At 39.8% G+C, this 21,803-nt stretch overlaps 1 protein-coding gene and 1 long non-coding RNA gene across 7 annotated transcripts in view; one reads left to right on the top strand and one right to left on the bottom strand.

Annotated features, from left to right (window-relative positions):
• LOC130542561 (uncharacterized) overlaps window positions 1–21,803 on the bottom strand; it is a 122,858-nt gene that overhangs the window by 57,138 nt on the left and 43,917 nt on the right. The window lies entirely within an intron of this gene.
• Window positions 1–21,803, top strand: part of NIN (ninein) — a 93,055-nt gene that overhangs the window by 64,429 nt on the left and 6,823 nt on the right. For 2 of the 6 annotated variants that reach the window (XM_048215657.2, XM_026513713.4), the window contains 11 exons: window positions 1,017–1,142; window positions 1,252–1,321; window positions 2,842–3,057; window positions 4,113–4,226; window positions 6,965–7,087; window positions 8,210–8,323; window positions 9,102–9,248; window positions 10,818–10,997; window positions 12,070–12,219; window positions 14,513–14,617; window positions 18,663–18,863. In XM_048215657.2, coding sequence (XP_048071614.2) covers window positions 1,017–1,142; window positions 1,252–1,321; window positions 2,842–3,057; window positions 4,113–4,226; window positions 6,965–7,087; window positions 8,210–8,323; window positions 9,102–9,248; window positions 10,818–10,997; window positions 12,070–12,219; window positions 14,513–14,617; window positions 18,663–18,863 — 1,546 coding nt within the window. Of the gene's footprint in view, window positions 1–1,016; window positions 1,143–1,251; window positions 1,322–2,841; window positions 3,058–4,112; window positions 4,227–6,964; window positions 7,088–8,209; window positions 8,324–9,101; window positions 9,249–10,817; window positions 10,998–12,069; window positions 12,220–14,512; window positions 14,618–18,662; window positions 18,864–20,401; window positions 20,921–21,803 lie in introns of those variants that run through there. The other 4 variants (XM_026513714.4, XM_026513717.4, XM_026513716.4 and 1 more) reach the window with 3 other exon arrangements.

Below are 21,803 nucleotides of genomic sequence, written 5' to 3'. Positions count from 1 at the left end.
CCGTGAGTGTGCGTCAAGTCTAACTCTTCTCTAGCGTTTCACTTGGATCGATAGTTGTTTTGGTTTTGTTTTTGCTAAATGTTGGTTATTTTCCTCATGAAATGGAACATGTTCTGTGAGAATGCCTTCCGTTTATTATTAACGCACTTGGTAGATAAGAGCTCTTATCCTGTACTATTATAGGAAAAATGTCATGCTTTGTGGCTTACAGGTTTTCACTTACAGCGCTTGAAGCTTGATACTCTGTAAACAATGGAAATTTATCTTAGAACGTATAATTTTATTGAAGAGCTATCAGATTCTAATACATGTGCTAGAAATAAAGACAAAATTAAAACCAATTTGAACCACTGCTCACTTGACTTTATATAATATGAATGCAATTGTCTTCTAGCAAATTTGGTTTTTAAAAAAACTTGTAAAATATTACGTTTTTGAAATATCTTAATGATATGAAACAAAATAATTCTGGATGTAGTTTTTCCTCTTCCTCAGACCATTTTTAGTTCTAAAAATCAGGATATAATGAGTTGAAAAAAATCACAAAGGAAACATGATTGTACGTGTTTCAGTGTGGTCCTTTGCTTTATGTAGTGAATTCTCTTTGTAGGAACCCTGAGGCCTGTAACTAAAGCTAATACAGCTTAGTAATAGGCTTACACCTATCTGGAGCAAGTAGAACTTGAGACTGAGATAAAGGAAGTTATTTGCTCAAAGCAGTACGCTTGCCACTGAGAAAATTAGCAACCATGGGGGCAGAGTCTCAATTCCCATCTCTACGCTCAAGTGTTTTAGCCACACTTCCCTAACGTCTTTTTGTGAAATTCGTAACTTCCCAAAAGAAATGAGTCAATATGTCATAGCTTGACTTCCATTACTAAGAGCCTACTAATTTAGACTTCTCTTTTTAACTGGCATGCAATACTTGTTTTATTGGAAGTTACTAGAAAGCATTTTCCAAAGATGCCAGATGACGGCCTTATTATAACTATTTTTTTTTAATCTCTGTAATTCAGATATGAATCTGAGAAGCTTCAAGAAGAAAATTCTATTTTGAGAAATGAAATTACTACTTTAAATGAAGAAGATAGCATTTCTAACCTGAAATTAGGGAAATTAAATGGATCTCAGGAAGAAATGTGGTAAGACATATACTTAAATTTTCTTAAGGCATTTTTGCAAGGACTAAAACTGTTTTTGCTTCGGCTTTTAAAGCCTAACTCTTAGGTTATATTTTCACTGTCCCTTTAGGCAAAAAATAGAAACTGTAAAACAGGAAAAAGCTGCAGTTCAGAAGATGGTCGAAAATTTAAAGAAACAGGTAAGGAGATACTTAGTACTTCCCAATGTTTCTTGATTCTCAAATTTTCTATATTTGTAATTTATAAATTCATAAGACATTCCCCTGGAATAACATGTAGCTGATGATGGTAAAGTTGTAAATCCTGCGTTTCAGAATAGAAACCCACCCCATGCTGACTGTAAACTAGGTTTCTATTTTTTGGCCCCTGTCATAATATATGTACTATTTCTAGAGTCGGAGTGCTTAGTACAAGCTTTATAATCAATGGGAATGGGGAGATGATGCCTCTAAAAGCTCTACCCCTCACATTCTTTCAGGTAATGTTAGCTCCTTCCTCTTTCAATACCGTAATTGAAAGCAGAAAGGACACAATTTCACAGATACAGAGTAATGGTTCATCAGTAGATCTTTGCATAGAATTGCAGTGTATTCAGCTAGCTTGTGCCATCCGGCACCCAGTTTGTGTAATCTCACAGCATGCAGTTGTGCAGGCAAGGCCATTTAAGAATCTGTCTGAAACAGCCAAAAGACAGGGACATCCTGGGAAAAGAGCATTTTCAGGACTTGAAACAGACAAGGTCTTAACATCCAAAATGTATTCTGTACTCTTATAAATAAATGGCAAAACCCAGTTGAAAAACAGATAATTGGTTCAAAGTAGTCAAGTAAAGGAAAAAACAAATACAACATATAAAAAGATAGCCTAATTAGGGAAGTGCAAATTAATGTTCCTTTTTTCATCTTTCAGATTAGCAAAAATTAAAGATACCATCCGTCTTTAAAAAGGGATGAAGAAATGAATGTGTACTCATACGTTTTTGGTGGGAGTATAAGCTGGTAGCACTGTGAGGAAGACACTTTGGGGATAGCTATCAGAACAGTGTTGTATGTGCAGACCTGCTAACCCAGCAGCCCCACTTCTAAGAAAATGACCCTAAATGCGACATGCTACCATGTAGAAATGAATTTTTCAAAAAGACTGTTCTGTTTCTTCATGATTAAAAGAATGATAGCAAACCTATATGTCTGCCGGTGTGGGAATGGATAAATACGTTATGCAATGTCTTGACACAGAATATGCTATAGACACTAAAACCACACCACATAGTGGTGGTTTCTGAATGCACTGACTTAGAAAGATAAAAGTCTGTAAGATACTGTAAGTGGGAAAAGCAGGCTGTCCAAACATCTGAAATGATTCAAATTTTTGTTTTGAAGGGGAGAAACACCTCTCCATGCATATGTGTTTCCTATATACATAGAAACCCGTCTGGAGGGACACAGACCCAGCTGTGAACAGCGGCTACCCCCATGGAGTTAGATTGAACTGGGGGTCTGGCACTTCTTCGTACACTTCCCAGTTGATGGAATTTGTAGTAATGAGTACTGTAATTGTTCTATTAGTAGGGACGTGTGTGTGTACATATATCTGCCTATAAAACCTTACTACAGACAGGGAAGAACCAGTTAGCCTCTGTATCTGGTTTTTAGGAGAAGTAGGGTAACTAGTTTTTAAAACTTATCTCAATTTGAATTAGATTTCAGAACTAAAAACCAAAAACCAAGAGTTGGATTTGGAAAATACAGAACTTAGCCAAAAGAACTCTCAGAATGAGAAACAACTGCAAGAACTGAGTCACCGTCTGGCAGGGGCACTGACCCAGAAGGAGGAAGAGCCGGGACGCAGTGCACGTGAGCAGTGCAAACTACAGGTGCCTCATCGGAAAGAAGAACTGGAACAGTGTAGAGTGCAGGTGCGGAGGAGAGCCACCCTACAGCTTCCGGGGACGAAATCCCAAGAAATAAAGCAATGCTGGCATTGCATTTCTTACAGATAAGGTCTTCATAATTAAAACAGTGTGGTACTGGCAAGTGAATGGGCAAATAGATGAAAACTTAGTATAGAACAAAGGTACCTTCTCAAATCACTGGGGTAAAGATGGATTTTTTTTTTTTAAAATAAGTGGTTCCTGGACAACTCCATAGACATTTGGGAACAGATAAAATGAGATCCATTTGTATAGTGCATAAGGATAAACTCTAATTGGATTAGGAGTCTAAATACAGAAACGAAACTACAGAAGTACTAGAAGAAAACATGGATGAATTTGTCTTTAACCTTCGTGTAGCGAAAAGCTATCCAACTATGATTCCTAAACCAGAGGCAAAAAAAAAAAAGATTAAGAAAATCTTTTCATGGCCAAAAAAAAAAAGTACCATAAACAAAGTCAAGAGACAATTCACAAACTGGGAGAAAAATATTTACATCACATACCACAGAGAATAGGGCTAATATCCCTACTATGTAAAGAGCTCTTAAAAATCCATGGATTCGGGGCCCCTGGGCGGCTCAGTTGGTTCAGTGTCTGCCTTCAGCTCAGGTCATGATCCCCAGGGCCTGGACTCGAGCCACGAATCAGGCTCCCTGCTCAGGGGGGGCTACTTCTTCCTCTTTCTCTGCCTCCGCCTTCTCCCCTACCTGCTGCTCTCTTTGTGCTCTCTCTCTCTCTGTCAAATAAAATTTTTTTAAAAAGATGCAAAATTATTTTTTAAAAAATCCATGGACTTAGAACCAAAATCTGATAGCAAACTGGGAAAAAAACCCACCTGAGAAATCATGTTCATACTGTTTAGGAGCACAGTCTTTCAAAAGATAGTTTTGGCTCGTTTCACCGAGGATAACGGTCCTACAAGGCCTGTCACTGAATTAGGGCGAGGGTTCCCTGACTGCTGCCTCTTGTGAACCTAGTAAGTTTCCCCAGGCCACGTGAAGATGTCTGTTACTTGACTTTCTGATTTTTCTTCTTAGTCCTCTACTTTAGTGTCTTCTCTGGAGGCCGAACTTTCTGAAGTTAAAATACAGACTCATATTGTGGAACAAGAAAACCTCCTTCTCAAAGATGAACTGGAGAAAATGAAACAAGTAAGACTGTGCTGCTTGGAGTGGGCGTGAAGGGGGTGGCTTATAGAACAATATGGTACCTGATGGTCTGGCTTTTCTAGCCACCAAATGTCCTTTATACAGAGTCCTGTCAAATAGCTTAGTGCGTAGTAAAATGGGGTTTGCAAGGACAAGTCCACTTACAAGGATTCCTATTGCTAATTCTCCGAATGCGGTTTTAGTTGTGTAACTTACACATATTATAGACTGCAATTCTATTGCTATAAATCAGTCACAACCACTTCAGTTTAAGAAATTTGTTGTTCTGCTTTCTTCTGGGCAGGTGATAAAGTAATAGAAGCTCGTCTAAAAAGAAAGTGACTTTCTTGCTCATAACTTTAAGAACTGTTCATCTACATTTGTGAGACACAGGCGAAGTTCACCCCTCTTTCCCTTTATTCTTGAGGCTTCTATCCTGGGCTAATGAGTGAATTCTAGAACATTATCAGGGATGCAATCTCACTCATGAATTTTCCTTTTAAGAAGCCTATTTCAATGTTTCAAAGAAAGACTTAATTTAAATATAAAACAGGATTCACCTTAAAGTTATATCTTGAATGTTGTCCTGTTTTATTCTTCATTCTGAACTTTTCAGTGGGTACAGGATTTGAGCAATCCTGATTTATGAATAGGAGAATTTCATTTTGTTTTTTCAATTTGCTTCATCAAAGGTTTACTTTGATATTATGAGATCCTTAGATTATAAAATTCTCTCGCTTGTATCTGCTCAGCCTATGAGCATAAAGGTGTCCTCTGAATGCTACAACATTGAGTCTCTACCACTGAGTTTTTTGTTTGTGTCGATTTGTAGTTGACTCCTATAAGTCTTGATTTTCTAATAGGATTGTAAGACTCCTGGGGAATTTGTGTCCCTCGTAATGCCTCGTGATTGGTACCCGATAGGAGCTTTATAAGAACCTTTTCAAGTCAGATGCTGCTATGCAAAGTATCTCTCTTCTGCCGTAACAGAAACTGTCTGCCATTATAAATGCTTCAGAAGTTAAAACTCATAGGGCCTTTCTGTCGGTGCATAAGTACTCCAAAGCTGTTATCACCAAGTTCATCCTCATTACCATGGGCATACTTTTCTCCTTTACCCTTTGAAAATCTGTTGTTCAGTCTTTAAGATGTTAATATGGACTCCAGATCCATAGCATGAAAAGTGCATGTTTTGTGACTTCACTAAGCTAGAGATCAGAAGAGAAGGACTGGATTGGGGAGTAAAATAGCAAGAGGAGGACATCATTCGGCACATTTTTATCGTGTATTTTTTTACGGAGGCATTGGTATAAATAGTGAAGTGGAAAAATGGTGAGCCCTGTCTGCCTTTGGTAGAAGTTGTTTCATGGCACCTGGACTCTTTTGGGTCACAACAGTGGGGTAGTATCATCAGCCCATTGTTGCTGCCATACGGCTTGGACCTAGGAAGTGTGTGCTGCTCTGTAGGACCCAATACAAGCAAAAGTACTTTGTGAATGAGAAATTCTGTGTTGCACAGCAAAGAAACACAAGTAGCATCAACAGGAGTCTCATGCCAGTCTCTACACCCAAAATGCTACCAGGCTTTGTGAGGGTCTGGGGATGAGGAAGCAAGGTAGGGAGCAAAGGAGACAGGTTCTTTGGTAAACCAAAGCCCAGCTACTTTAAAATACACTTTTCTATGTCCTTCTGACTTTAGGTTTGTAAGGTATGCTGGATTTGTTGTCAGTTGAAGACAAGATTCAACCCTTAGAGTCTATTTTGTCATGTTATTCCTAGAGTGAATGTGAAAGAACATAAGGTATGAAGTGGATGGCCATAAAATCATAATGAATAATAAAGAATTGAAGATGTGAAAGCCAAGTGAAACAGGGAAGTTAAAAATGTATAGGAACTATGGGAAAGGGCAAAGAAATGTACGAAACAATCGGTCTCATTAGAGCAGTCGCTGGGGGGAGGTGGGAATGACTCCCCCACGCTGGGACATTTAGCCATGTCTCGGGCCATTTTTGGCTTTCACAACTGGTGTGTGGGGAGAGGAGTGCAACAGGCATCTAATAGGTAAAGCCAGAGATGCTGCTAGCCATCCTCCAGTGTGAAGGACAGCGCCCCCAAATTATCTGGCCCCAAATGTCAATCCTAGTAAGGCAGATGCTGTAACGGAGCAGAAAACGTCTTTGGTTTGTCTTGATTCCAGTAGAGAGGAGGAGGCCAGTGTGTCCACATTTAACATGTTACTAAGCAAGTCAGTTTTGGCCTCTTCCAAAGGGGAGGGCACATGGAACACACTGAAAAACTGATTGTTTTAGGGTTAAAACTTGCCCTTGTATTGATTCACTGTGCTTGGTTCATGCCAATTTTGTAGTCTTGACTGAGATTTCTGAAAAAGATTTTTTTCCTAGTTGAAAGAGCCTGAGGAAACTGGATTGTGCTATGTATGTACACAAGTTAATTGATGACAGAATGGCAGTTACTTATTTTACCCTGAGGTAAAAACCAGGAAGCTGGACCATTATGTAACAGCGTCTGTCTACGTGACTCTATCTGGGCAGACATTTTGGCAGTCAGTTGGAGAATGGAGAGAATGTAGCAGGGAACATTTTGTTAAATTTAATTTTAGTCCCCTAGAGTTTCTACGTCCTCTGAAATGTCTGTGTGGATAGGGAAATAGCAGCAGCCATGAAAACGCCCTGGTTATAAATACAGCCGTGAGACATGATGGGGTTCTTCGTTTCTTACAGCTGCACAGATGTCCTGACCTCTCCGACGTCCAGCAAAGACTTTCTAGTGTTCTCAGCGACAATGAAAAACTGCTGAAAGAGAAGGAAGCGCTGAGTGAAGAATTAAATAGCTGTGTGGACGAGGTAGTACACACGGGACTGTGTGCCAGTATCGTAGTGGGTGCCATAGTGAGCGTTTCTCTGTACCGTGGCGCGTGGGCCTCCCGTTTTAGCCTAATTGTTCCCAGGTCTCCTGTAGAACAACATTCCAGCTCGCCTAATGTGACCTCAGAATTCCCAAGGTCATGATTTTGACAGGAGTCTACACTGGTTAATAATTATATTATTATATATAGTAATATATAGTGCATCTCATTTTAATATATAACCATGCTACTTAATGTATATTACTTAAACATTTATTTATTATTTAGAGAGAGCACGAGCAGAGGCGGGGGACAGAGGGAGAGGCGGAGAGAGAGAATCTTAAGCAGGCTCCACACCCAACCTGGGGGCTCAATCTCACGACCCTGAAATCACGACCTGAGCCAAAATCAAGAGTCTGATCCTTAACGAACTGAGCCACCCAGGCGCCCCTTAATGTATATTATTAAATATATCACTATTAACATATAAATACTGTTGCTTTTAATAATCTGAGCTTTTATTAAATATATCACTATTAACATATAAATACTGTTGCTTTTAATAATCTGAGCTCTATTACATAGACACTTTTTTTCTATTGTATTTTCCGTAGCAAATCCCAAAACACTGCTTTTGTCCCACCTGCCTATATAGGCATTCCGTATTTTCCTATTATGGTACTCTCTTGAGATTGAGCCAGTAGGTTGTGGGGGAGGGCAAAGGAAGAGGGAGAATCCCAAGCAGGCTCCCTGCCCAGCTTGGAGTCCAACGCGGGGCTCAACCTCACAACCCCAAGATCATGACCTGAGCTGAAATCAGGAATCAGACACTTAAGACTGAGCCATCCAGGGACCCCTTGAGATTTCTCATTGCCTTCCAGCCTACCATTTCACACCCACAATGAGGCAATGAGAGAGAAAAATGGAAATCGCCAAAAAGAAGAGATGCCTCAGAATTAAAGGTAGAAAGGGAGTCAGGAAAACAGCTTCATTTACCTTGCCCTGCTCCCCCATGTAAACAGACGGTGCTTAATCTTTTCAGCATCTGTAGAGGTATAGAAATTGAGGCTAGATATGTTTGCAAAAATGCCCTGTTCCCTCTTTTCTTTTCCTGAAACAGCTGGCAAAATCAAGTCTTTTAGAGCACAGAATCGCAACTATGAAGCAAGAACAGAAGTCTTGGGAACTCCAGAGTGAAACCTTGAAGTCCCAACTCGTGGCTTCACAGGAAAAGGTATGTAGCCAATTCTTGTTTCTTCTGCACAGTTACTAGCTATTCCAACAGAACTCCCAGTAGAAAGAATATTCCAGGTGGAATTGGCCTAAGAGGGCTCAGAATGACTCAACTTGACTAATATCTATCACATGCTTCTAGTATGATGAAATAATTTGAACAGTTCCCTCAAAGCTCATTATTAGAATTATGAGATTATCTCATTATGAGATTACTTACGAAAGCTCGAGAATAAAGTGTAGAAAGGACTGCTTATTTCTCATTTAGAAAAAGGGTTTCTAAGGCAGATTCCTGCCCTGTTAAAGATCTCTATCAACCTTGCTTTTACAAATTTACATTGTTCTTAATTGAACTATGTACTAGATTTTAGCATGGAGTGGGGTTCTGACAACTATATATTTTCATGTTTAACTAAGGGTTCCTTTACAAACCAACACCACTGGCTAAAACACAATTTCTACAAAATTCAGTAAAGCCATCTCCTGTATGCCAGTTGGTTCTCTTTGGTTCTGTAAGAGACCACTTGGTAATTAATATACCAGATGACTATCTCAGCAAGACCCTGCTCCAGAACACAGTTCATCATTGGCCTAAATACGTAACATCCTGTAAATATGTAATATAATAGCTGAGGTTTCTACGAAGCTACTGAAAAGAACTGTATATAAATAAATAGAAAGAGAAGGGACCCAGGAATTCTCCTGTCCTAGCTCATTCACTCCTGGACGTGCTTTGGTGAGGGTCTGTGTCACAGGGTAAGACTGCTCTCCCGCTGCAGGTTCAGAGCTTAGAAGACACCCTGCAGAAGGTAAACCTGCAAATGTCACTGATTCAATCTGACCTACGAGTGACTCAGCAGGAAAAGGAGGCTTTAAAACAAGAAGTGATGTCTTTATATAAGCAACTTCAGAATGCTGGTGACAAGGTAATTTCTTTTTTATTGAGGTATAACTTTATACAGTAAGGTGCACAGATTTTAAGTTTGTAACTTATTTTTATAGATGTGTATGTGTGTTTACATAAATGAACAATGTAGGGGTTAGGATCCCCAACCCCCTGCACAGTCAAAAGTCCACATATAACTGCTGACTCCCCCAAAACTTAACTACTAATCATTAAGACTGTTCTTGACTGGAAGCCTTACCAATACTATAAACAGTTCATTAACACATATTTTGTATATTATACGTATTGTATACTCTATTCTTACAATAAAGCTAGAGAAAAAATCGTAAGAGAAAATACGATACTGGCCTGTATACCTATGTATTTGCATATGTTTATATTTGTGTAAACACCTCCTAGCTCGAAATACAGACCATATCCAGCAGGGGTTCACAAGTCAACCACTTCTCTGCCCTCTGCCACCATAGGTTAGGGATGCCTGTTTCCCAGCTTCATATAAATGGAACCACAATGACAAGGTTATGTTTTGTATTGTGCAAGACAGAAGAGCATGCTGAGTTATTCTGTAGTAATAAAACTAAAACATTTTGGTGGTGTATAGAGGGTGTCTCATTTTAATATATCAAAATGCTTCACCTGTGTGCATAGAAATTAAAAATGGTATTACAGACGTCAGCCTTGTGGAGATGTTAAGATTTGTCCTACCCTAAAAGTAGGACAGTTAATTCTAATCCAGTTATTTTGTATCTTTTTATTTTCTTATATATATATATTTTTTAAGCAGGCTCCACACCCAATGTGGGGCTCGAACTCACGACCCTGAGACTAAGAGTCTCATGCTCTACCAACTGAACCATCCAGGTGCCTCCTTTTTTTATTTTTTTATTTTTTAAAGGAAAATAGTTTTCCATTTTTAAAAATTACTTCTGGGCTGACATTTTCTTCAAAATGAGATTGTAACTCTTTTTCTTTTTCATGTTTTAGCTTAAAAAGCAAAAGCCTTACCTATTTGTTACCTTTTTTAAAGCATTTTCCAGGATCCGAAAAATCACTTTGGTAGCTAAAAGCATATTCCGGAGTTCAGGCCTCAATTACATGGACAGTATGTGCTTATGTGCTTTGGATTCTAAAAAAGGATCTGATTGCAAATGTGAAAAGAGTTTAGCTTGTGAAAGCTTTCAGGTTAGCAGTGCATTTTGAAGTTCCCTTTGTGTCTTCTGTTAACCAAAAGAATAGTTATCTGGGGCAAAAGCGTAAAGTTCACAAAGATGAAGCAATTTTTAAGGCCACCCATCTCTGTGCACTTGGGTTCTGTATAGAATCAGGACTCGCCCTTCAGTCATCTTTGTTATTAGGCTTCTGGGGCTATTTTGCCAAAGCTCATTCTAAACAGAGAATTTCCAAACTTTTTAAAAAAATAACTCCCGAAATATTGTTTTTATATCTATGTATACAACATAGATTCACACCTCCATTAGAAGACATGAAGAATGAAAGGTGCTTACTGAGAATTATTGTCCTTGAGTAAATACACTCGAAACAGAAATCAGCTTGTTTTTAAGGCTTGACTCTGTCATTTGCTCTTAAGAACTGGGCCCCAGAAATAGCCACCCATCCATCAGGCTTCCATACCCAGCAGCAAAGGCTGACTTGGGACAAGATGGATCATCTGATAAAGGAGGAACAGCAGCTACTTTGGCAAGAGAACGAGAGACTCCAGACCGTGGTGCGGAACACCAAAGCAGAACTCACGCACTCCCGGGAGAAGGTAACTTGAAAAGCATTTTGTATAATCAGTTCTATATTAAAATCAATGATTTTAAATCCTCCTATCCAGAATAGCCTCATGGAAATTACGTTAACCCCATGTTCTTCATTCAAATAGACTAGCTCCCAAGAGTGATACAAAAATGGCAAAATTAGACTCACATCTTGTTGGGCTAATGCCTTAGAAGAGAAAAGGTACCCGTTTTTAAAGACTCAGCCTTTCAAGGTGAGAATGGTCTCTAAAGAGGGTCTTTTCCAGCCACTAAACTGATGTTTATATCCTTCTGCTAAGTAGCTGACTGACTATGCTGAACCTATGCGTAAACACTTCCTTTGAGGACCAAACTCTGAAGAGCCACAGATAGTCCTTTAGAACACCTACTCGGTGCCAGAAACTCTGCTCCCACTGAAGGTGCAGTATCGACCAGGACAGACACGGTCGCTGTCCTCGTGGAACCGGGTTGATATAAATGCGTTGTTTCAGGTGTGAACCGTCCAAGACACAGTAGATGGGACTGTCACCTCATTGACTTCTAAAAGCTATGCTCGTGTCAGAGACAAAGTGCCTAGGACTACATCTGTTTTCTGGGCAGCCACGCCGCACTGTTGACTCCCAGCAGTTTGGTAGATGCAGAGGTCCCCTTAATCTGATCCTTACAGTCCTTGGATTTTGAAACCCAGCCAGACCAAAAATAGATTTACCTAGAAGGATCTTTTGAAATCCAAAAAAGCAGGCTTCAATAATTGGCAGACTTGGAGCACTTGGCTCAGCTGGTTAGGCGTCTGCCTTTGGCTTAGGTCATGATCTCAGGGTCCTGGGATCGAGCCCCATGTTGGGCTCCCTGCTCAGTGGGGAGTCTGCCTCTTTTTCTCTCTCTCTTTCCCACTCTCTCAAATAAATAAATAGAATCTTAAAAAAAAAAAAAAAAAGAATTGGCAGTCTTGACTGGAAAAAAAAAGTGTTTTTAATACGACAACACCCAAGTGCTAAAAAAAACCTTTCCTTATTTTTTTTTTCTTTCTTGCTGGATGACTATATTAACATTTCTTCCTCTCTCGTATCTTCTTGTTAGGTCCGTCAGCTGGAATCCAACCTTCTTCCCCCCAAGCACCAAAAACATCTAAACCCATCAGGCACTGTGAAGCCCACAGAGCAGGAGAAGTTGAGCTTAAAGAGAGAGTGTGAACAGTTTCAAAAGGAGCGATCTCCTACTAATAGGAAGGTGAGTTTTGAGAGTTTCTACCAGGTGTCTATGTCCTTATTCTGATGCGTCCCTATGCGTATGTTTCTCCCTGCATGCTTCCAAGGAAACGATTACAGTGGTATATTTTGGTTCTTCCATCTAGCTATACTTTTTGTAATATTATCAAGTAGTATTAGAGTTCTTTTTGATTCACTGATGGTTGAAAAGGAGCAGTTAACTTTAAGTATTCATAATGAAGATGGTTAATCATCTTCAGTAGTATTATAACCCTTTTAAGTTAGTAAAATCTATTTTAAAATGTATATATCCTGAATATTAATAAGACCTCTTAATATGGTATTAGTTACCTATTGCTGTGTAACAAATTAAAGCAACAGACATTTGTTGTCTCACAGTTTCGGTGGGTGGGGAATTCAGAAGCAGCTTAGCGGACTGGTCTGACTGAGGGGCTCACGAGGTTGCAGTCCACAGACCAGGTGGCCCTGCATTTATCTGAAGGCTTCACTGGTACTAGAGGACCCACTTCCAAGGTCAGTATTGTAACTGTTAGGAGGAGGCGTCTGTTCCTCGCTGGCTGATTACCACAGGCCTCAGCTGCTCACCACCTGGGCTTTTTCTCAGGACGTGGCAGTGAGTGGTAGGAGAGAGACCCCAAAAGCTGGAGTGCCTTTTCTAAGCTCATCCTGGAAGTGACAGGCCATCATGTGTGCTTTCTCCTGTCGGTCACACAGACTAACCCTAGTACAGGAAAACTACACAAGGGTGTGAGCCCCAGGAGGTGGAGGTCACTAGGGACCATCCTGGAGGCTGGCCACCACATGGTTAAGCCTCCGTAGCCGCACTCAGTTTGCTTTGTTCCATGAAGTAAGAGTTCTAGTGTTACCCTCGGAGTTCTTGTTACTTTTCTTTCTTTTTTCTTCTAAAGTAAAACTCCGAGTTCTCACTGCTGTCTTCCTCTTCTGAAAATTATGGTTTGTGTAAAAATCTGGGAAGAATGATGAACAATTAATTACTTCTGTTAGAAAAATTGTGTGAGGGACACCTGGGTGGCTCAGTCGGTTAAGCGTCTGCCTTCAGCTCAGGTCATCCCAGGGTCCTGGGATTGAGCCCCACATCGGGCTGCCGGCTCAATGGGAAGCCTGCTTCTCCCTCTCTCCTCACGCCCCCTGCTTGTGTTCCCTCTCTTGCTGTGTCTCTGTCAAATAAATAAAATCTTTAAAAAAAATTGTATGAAAATTTTAAGTTTGTGAAAGTTATCATGACCGTAGGCAGTAAGAAGACTTGGTTTGTGCTCTAAAGCTGAATACCATTCAATTGTAGGTACATTCAAATAAACTTTTCAGAAAGGTAAAGGGTTTCATCCAGCTGCTAAGGGAAAAGTCTAATGATACGTTTTAACCTGAAGCGATCACACTTCTCTTTAACAACTCTCGCTCCTCTCCTCAACTCTATTTGATAGAAACCAAAATCAACGTCCTATATTCATATGTTTACTACTTAGCAATATTCTAAATTCCAGGGTCATGTAGCTCATTAAATTCTTCCTATAATAGAGAATTCCAAAAATGGATACTCACAAAATCTTCAAATTTCATCTTTAAAATTGAGAAAGGAGGGTTGCCTGGGTGGCTCAGTTGGTTAAGCATCTGCCTACGGCTCAGGGCGTGATCCCGGCGTTCTGGGATCGAGCCCCACATCAGGCTCCTCCGCTATGAGCCTGCTTCTTCCTCTCCCACTCCCCCTGCTGTGTTCCCTCTCTTGCTGGCTGTCTCTATCTCTGTCGAATAAATAAATAAAATCTTTAAAAAAAAATAAAATTGAGAAAGGAGTTCTTGAACTCAGGTTTTATGTACTCTCCGTTTTAAACCTTTATGCCTTAAGACAGTGTTTTTCCCGCTGCAGATCCATAGTAGAGAATCATGAAAGTTAGTGAAACATCAGCCTCTTTCATTAAGAAGATATGCTAGAAAATATCAGAGTACATGGCTCATGGTGAGGGTAAATTTCATTTCATGGAAGCGTTCTGTCAGTGATGTGTATTTATACCTGGTTATGGGCATGGGCTTGTGCCCTGGATGTATTTCTTACAGGGAGTGGCACTGAGGTTTGAAAGCCAGGTGCCTTATGAGATCTGTTCCATGTAAGCAGTGGTGATTAAAAACTATCCTACTTAAATGTAATCTGCACTGAATTATGTTGATGAGTGACCTCCACTTTCTACCAAAGGTTAAGATTTCTGACTAGCATAAATTTGTAAAAGTAGAGCAACTCAAGTGTTGGGGTTTTTTAAAGGGAATTTTCTGTTTTTTAGCAGGTCAGTCAGATGAATTCCCTTGAAAGAGAATTAGAAACGATTCATTTGGAAAATGAAGGCCTGAAAAAGAAACAAGTAAAACTGGATGAACAGCTAATGGAGGTAAGTTTTTAAGCAACTGAACTTAGCTATGAAGAATATTTTAATCCATGAATGTGCCATTTGTTGGGAGAGGCCAGCATAGCGTTGAATTCCTGTTATGAAGAAAAGAGAAAAAGTATGCTGCCAGGCTGAATTCTTTGGTGTGTCTTACCACGTTTGATAGACATTTTTGCTCATTACATAGTCACAGGAATTCATACTGCTTCCCAAAGGAAGGAATAGTGTGGACTATCCTAAAATGCAAGGACCCATACCTCCACAAATTCAGGGGGCAGGGGCTCTGTCTGATATTGGCCAAGAGGCCCAGAGCTCCCCCGCCACTGCTGGGGTTGTAACAGTTTCCAGATATCTCCCCTGGTGTAGTGTTTTACAGATGGGATTGCTAACGACCTCTTTAGTTTGGAAATCCATGCAAGGAATTTGGGAGCATTAGCATTTAGAAGTTTAATCTTCAAGTGCTGTCATTGTTCGTTACTTCATTTGTAACTTAGCATTGCCTTGTGAGAGGTACAGCTGTTCAGTATAAAAGTGGAGTTGTAAAACTTGTCCGCGTGGACACTGAGTTTCCAGTGTACTAGATTGCTTTCTGAATACTAAATACAGTTACAGGATCTAAAACAACTTACATACAAATCCTCCTTAATAAGTAGAAATTTCACTGAGATGTTTTGCTTGGGGTAGATGAAAATGTCACATAGTGGACTGTAAAATTTATTTAAGGTAGAGAGGCATGGGTAGAAAATATCTTTTTGTGCTCTTAAAAAGTACTATGTATACACATATTTTAGATCCAGAATTACAGGATGAGAGAGATTTAGACATTTTCTTTTATGAAGCTGGACACACGCAAAGGTAACTTTAAATAGATGGTTTTTAAATGTGAAATATGGACATATATGTCACACTGACATTTAAATGACCACTGAGGTTTCTGCCAATTTTATGTTCTCTGATTTATCCGCTAATAGGGAGATTAAACTAGAAATAGTGAAATCTAAACCCTTTTTTTCTTTCTCTGACAGCATATAATAAATGTGTTCCAAAGCTTGAGCTGCAGGCTGTGTTTAGATGTAGACATGCTTTCTGATGAAATAATTATATATTGTGATGAATAAGATATCTGAAGCTAAGCTCCACATGTCTCGTACCAAATGGAGAAGTAACAGGGTGTACTTAGTCACTGGCAGATCCTCTCCAGATGTTCTGCCAACAGGCCCGTTCTCCCACCTGCTCTAGCTGGCCTCAGAAACCCCTCTCTCTTCCTCACCCCACTTTACATGACTAGCCATCATAAGCAATTTCCTTTCATTATTTTTCTCCTTGACCTAGTAGTAAATATTTGCTAATGGATGAAGTAAATCGAATGTTCATGGCACTAGAGCTGAATAACTAAAGCACGATTTTTCCGTTGGAGCACTGAAAAGAACATCTTCTACCCTATTCTAATGAAATTTTCTTTAGGCAATAAGACAGCTGTTAACTCCGTACAGACCTATACAAATTGGATTCTCTAGCAGCTTTACTAAAATGTGATTCATACACCATATAGTTCACCTGTTTGAAGTGTGTGATGCAATGACTGGTATGTTAATTTTTTAAATGGTGGTAAATATACGCATAACACAATTTGCCGTCTTACAATTCAGTGGCGTTCGTTACATTCACGGTGTTGTACAACCATCACCACTCCTTCCAAAACATTTGCATCACCCCCAAAGACTAACCATTAAGCAATAACTCTCCCCATCCCACCAGCCCTACAAATTAGATTTTTATGTTCTGATATCTATGGATTGGGCCACTTTGGGGAGCGTACAGCGGTTTTCACACCATGCTTTGTGCCCACCTCGCCTGAGCGATAGGTGCATTCATTTCACTTGGCAGCGATTCTCACTGGGTCTGCCCAAGGAGCTGAGCGCTGGTGGGGACATGTTCCTACATCAGAACCTTTGGGATCAAGGATTTTAAGAGAAGTTTTCTAGGTGATTCCAATCTGATGTATGTCCTTCCTTGCAGGAAGGAGTTTCTCCTCATCCTTCTATGCCAGTTTAAAAGTCACTGATCTAGGGGCTCCTGCTTGGCTCAGTCGTTGGAGTGTACGACTCTTGATATCAGGGTTGTGAGTTTGAGTGTGAGTGTAGAGATTACTTAAAGTCTTCAAAAAACAAAGTCACTGAGCTAATACAATACATACCCATAGCCTAGGGCAATTAAATTCTTCCTTTTCCTCCTCTAGTGATTTGGGATCTTTAATTCCCACTCCAGGGCTTTTTCAACTACATGAGGGAATGTTCTGTAAACAATTCCATTTGAACGTTCAAGAAAAGGGTTACAGTCTGTATCAGCAGTTCTCAAGTCTGCGGAGCCAACAGTTCCAACACTTGAGCAACAAAATTGCGATGTGGAGATGCAGAACGTAAACGATAAAAGTATTTAGTATCAGATCCATCCATACTGGACCTGGAATGTTCTAAATAATTCTGTTGGGGGTAAAGATGGTAAGTTCACCAACTAACCAATCACAGTAGGGGAGGAAGCAGTTGCAGGATTAAGGCTGTGAGACATTCGAAGATGTGTGAAATTGATATACAGAGAAATGTAAATGTTGGTCTCTTATAAGTTCTTACTGACTAGGGCACACATGTTCAGGTATATAATAGACCCTGTTTTAACGGTTCTCTTTTTATAATTCATCCTTTTCTTCCTCTTTTTATGACTCCTGTAATTTTCTTTTGTTTTTGTTTTGTCTGTGGCTAACCTGTACCTAGAACTCTGTGGTTGGAACTAGCAGAGAAGGGTGCAGTTCTCTGCCTGAGATAGTGTGTGAAGGTAGACATTCTCTTTCAATGAATTTCACAGCATGGAGATGTCTCATTAGACCCCTTGTTCACGTAATCATTTCTACTGACTGTAACAGCTAATAAATATGTAAGAGCCAATATTCATTTCCATTTTGCTTTAACTATGGAGTATGTCTGTTTACATTTACACCAGGATTTTCCTCAATATTTAAAATCATCCTGCGGATATAAAATCATAGGATCATAATTCTCCCTATTTTTTTTCCTGCAAATAAAATGGTGGGTTTCTGAATCTATAACTAGAAAATTTTGAAATGGGTAATCTCCCACCTCAGAAGTTTAGATTTAAGAAAATGGATAGTGGCTCTGAAGTTTCGTGATGTGTAATTAGAGTTGTGTCTTGGAGGCCCTTTTCCCTTCTCACAAGCCTGGAGGAGCTGCTTCTTGAGTCTGGTACTTGGTCATGTTCATTGCATGCCTTCTGTGGAGTCCTCTGTCTGCTGAATGTGTCGACAGATGTGGAGCGGCATGCCTCACTGGCCAAATGCAGTGCGTTCTCCTTTTTCCTCTCCCCAGCTTTAGCATGTGATACACATATCATTTCCTCATTGTCTTGTACAGATACTTCTGTTCCATGCACTTCAATTCCCAGGGATTCTAGGATATCACCTTTGTCCCAGAATTGCTTATCTTATAGTGCTATTTAAGAGTTTAACATTGATAAACTAAATTAGGGTAAAATCATTTTAGATAGGAGATTCTTTGAAAAAATGGCTCTCCTGGAAAATATGTAGTCCTTGAACATTTGTTTTGAAGAATCTTTATGAATGGTAAGTGGCAAAACCCGAAAGCATAACCACTTTCTCCCCTTTGCTTACTCCAACCCTGCCGGTGTTTGGTTTGTTTAAAGAGGCATAATTAAATGTTCTAGGGGAAGGAGACAATGAAGTAGAGCCCAGACACCTCCTGTGTATGCTGTACCTCATGCCCATATAGCCGTCACTGAAGAGTGAGGAAGCACAGTGTGTTAAGTCGAAACTAATTATAATATCTGCTAAGGAAAATGATGCTTCCCCATTACTTCTACTCAAGTCATGTACTGTCTGTCCTGTTTTCAAGTTTTCAGTGGGTCTGAGAAGTCATTAATGAATCCATCAGCTCCATTCACTCTGCTTGACACTTTCAAGAGTAGCTCTGTGCTGGAAAGCACTGCCGCTGACCCGGGCTTTGCCTCTGTCCTCCAGATGCAGCACCGGAGGTCCACTGTGATGCCTAGCCCATCCCCTCGTGCTTGGGATCTCCAGCTGCGCCAGCAGCAAGCCTGTCCGACGGTGCCCAGGGAGCAGTTTTTGCAGCTTCAACACCAGCTGCTGCAGGCAGAGAGGACAAACCAGTGCCTGCAGGAGGAACTTGAAAACAGGACCTCCGAAACCAACACACCACAGGTATGAGGCTCGCTCTTCCCTAATGGTTAACCTGTTTATGGGAAAGCGATACAGTTCAAAGGTGGGGATCAAGAACCCAAATCTGTCAGAGAGCTCCACCTTACCTGTATGACAGATCCACAGAACTGCAGTGTTATGTGGGGGTTTTGTTTTGGGTTTTTTTGCAGTGATGCTCTTGCACTCTCAGCTTCAAAGCTGGGGAACAAAGTGTTCTGGGTCTCCTTGCACATCTGTAATCGAAGTATCAGGATCACTTGAGCATAGTGTACAACTGACCTAATGTTTTTTGACTTAACATTTGTCCGATGCCAAAAATATTACAGAATTCAAGTGCAACTCTAGGATATGCATTATTAACAAAGAGGGGTGCAGCCTGCTGAGTTCCATAGAATTTACAAGTGGGGACTTTAAACAACTAATAGTGTAGTCAGTGACTTGAGTTGATGTATTTCGTTTAATTTTTAAGAATGATCGAGTTTGAAAACCTCTTTTTAAGAAAGTAAACATCTTTTCCCCTTTCCTTTGAATTAGCATTATCCTAGCTCACTACAGTCACAATCTGATACAACCGGGTTTTCAAATCGTTCTCTTACATGTTTTCATAGTCAAGCCTTTTCGGAAGTCTCTTAATGCTTTTTGCTTGCCCTATTTGTTTATTCAGGATGAGGACTAAAACAAAAAATACTACTTAGTTTGTATAATTCTAAATTCATTCTGGTTTGGATGCTTTTCTTCTGTTGTCTCTCAGTGGACTTTTAATAAGGAATTTCTCCACCCCCTTTTCTGTAAGCGTCTCAGAGTGCTTTGCAATGTCAAGTTAGCACTGTAATTAGACCCTGGGGCAGTTCTGTCTTCCTCTTCTAGTAGTATAGATCTGTGCTTTGTCATGATCTGCTGCTGTCACCTAGTCTTTCAAGCAAAACCTTAAAATTCTTTTTGTCTTTTGTGCTTTAAAAATCCACGTTTTTGGAAGTTTCCTCTATTCCACCTCAGTTTCCAAATTGTGCTGGTGGAGTGGGGAGCTGATGCTTCAGCAATTCATTACAGAACTCAATTATAAAACCTTGACTTCAATTTTTAACAGACATTTTAAACCGAAGGATTAGGTGAAGATTTTATCCACTGCTTTCTCATCCACAGTGTTTTCAAAGCACGCTCTTCCACCCCACCTGCCGATGTTTAAAAATAATATCCTTCCACTCCAATTACTTCAGGATAGGTTAGACAAAAACTGTTAAGGACAAAATCTTAAAAAAAAAAATTCTCCAGCTGGACGGCAGAGTGACTAGAATGCCACTGCAGACTCTATTTCTGGTAACTGAGCTGATGCTAATTTTAAGATGACAAAATATCTGCATGTTGCTTCTGTGTGTGGAGTGATGTGATTTTTTCTGTCTCTGTGTTGCTTTGCTTGCATATGTGGTGTTAATGTGTGTGCTTTTAAAAACTGTTTGCATTATAAGTGTGTGAATTTAGACTCCTCCCAAAACATCATCTTGACATCAGGGTGAAGTGTACCACTTGCCTTCTTTCTCTAGGCCTTGCTACCGGAGCAGCGAGCAGTGCATGCAGATTCCTACAGAAGGATTGGGCACCTGTGAAAACTGGGCTGCTAGTGATGACATTTGTTACCATGGCAGATATTCAAATGCACACCCCCACACACACCCCCCCCCACACAGAGACATAAGCTGAAAAATGGTTTGGAATCAAGTGCTCTTTTAAATTATTATTATTATTATTAAGCCTTTGCAGTATTATGTCTCTTATTTATTGTAGAAATGACAGACTTTGTGAATCAAATTCAAAAATTTCAGCTTGTTTTGAATCGTTTTATTTATACCATTTAAAGAGAGTGTGGACTTGAGATTCTTAAAAGGATGTATTCTATATATATTTTCTCATTCCATATGCTGTAACTATTTTTAACAAGAGGTACTACTTTTATATATGGAATTTGAAGAAAATTTGGGTTATTTATACTGTTTTGTATTAAGATGTATAATGCTCTTTTGACAGGAAAAAGGAAAATTTTGACAATAAAATAAATTTTAAATATATGACTGACTTTGTTTTTCCTCTTTTGCCCTGTTCCATGTTCTTAGAGTTACCTGTTATGGGTTTTTTTGTTTTGTTTTTTTCAGGCAAGTAGAAATCGGGCATTTCCCACTTACGTTTGAACTTTAAAAAGCCATTATATCTTTTAAAATACAGTATGTTTTAAAGCTAGATGTTCTCACAGCCTGATTTCTCGAGGTTTACTTTCTGCATTAGACTTTACCTACTATAATTTTTGTCTTTAAATTAGTCACATGGTTTAGTTGCTTATATTTGAGTAAATGCTGTTATTTTATCCAAACAAATGTTGGCTTCCAACCCACGTTTGGTCATTCTGCATGCTTTTAAAAGAAGTTATACCATCAACCATTAACACCTGAGTTTCGCGTAAACACTTGAAGAACCTTTTAAAATCTGAAATTCCTTATATGGACATTTTAGTGGCCTGCCGGGAGGGGCAGTTGGTTGCACTCTAAATCTGTGGGTCCTTGGGCTCTCCAAACCCCACACAACTCCTTAATCCATCACTGTTGTGTGAGGAGAGGAGGGGCACCCAGGGGTCTTCTGTCCTCTTGTTTTATCTAGGAATCATGTGTGGGGAGAGGATTCTTAATTTTAAATCTTTTATGATAAACCCATCCTCAGTGCAGATGTTTGCTTCACACTGACAAGTCACATTGGGAAACAGATGACTACAGTAACTGGCAGGAAGAGGCTGATTGTTACGAGGAAAGGGACACTCACACACACTCTGACCGTAACCGGCCATTTCACACAGGAGAAATGGACACGCACATTGCAAGCTGACTGGACTTGTTAGGTGATGCTGAATAAACTCATTTTGTTTTATTCTTGAGAGACCCACCGTATGGCAAAGGCCCA

Source organism: Ursus arctos, unplaced genomic scaffold (assembly GCF_023065955.2).
Source record: "Ursus arctos isolate Adak ecotype North America unplaced genomic scaffold, UrsArc2.0 scaffold_37, whole genome shotgun sequence".
NCBI lineage: Eukaryota > Metazoa > Chordata > Mammalia > Carnivora > Ursidae > Ursus > Ursus arctos.
Note: the sequence above shows the minus strand (reverse complement) of the source record. Positions and strands in the feature narration are given on the sequence as shown.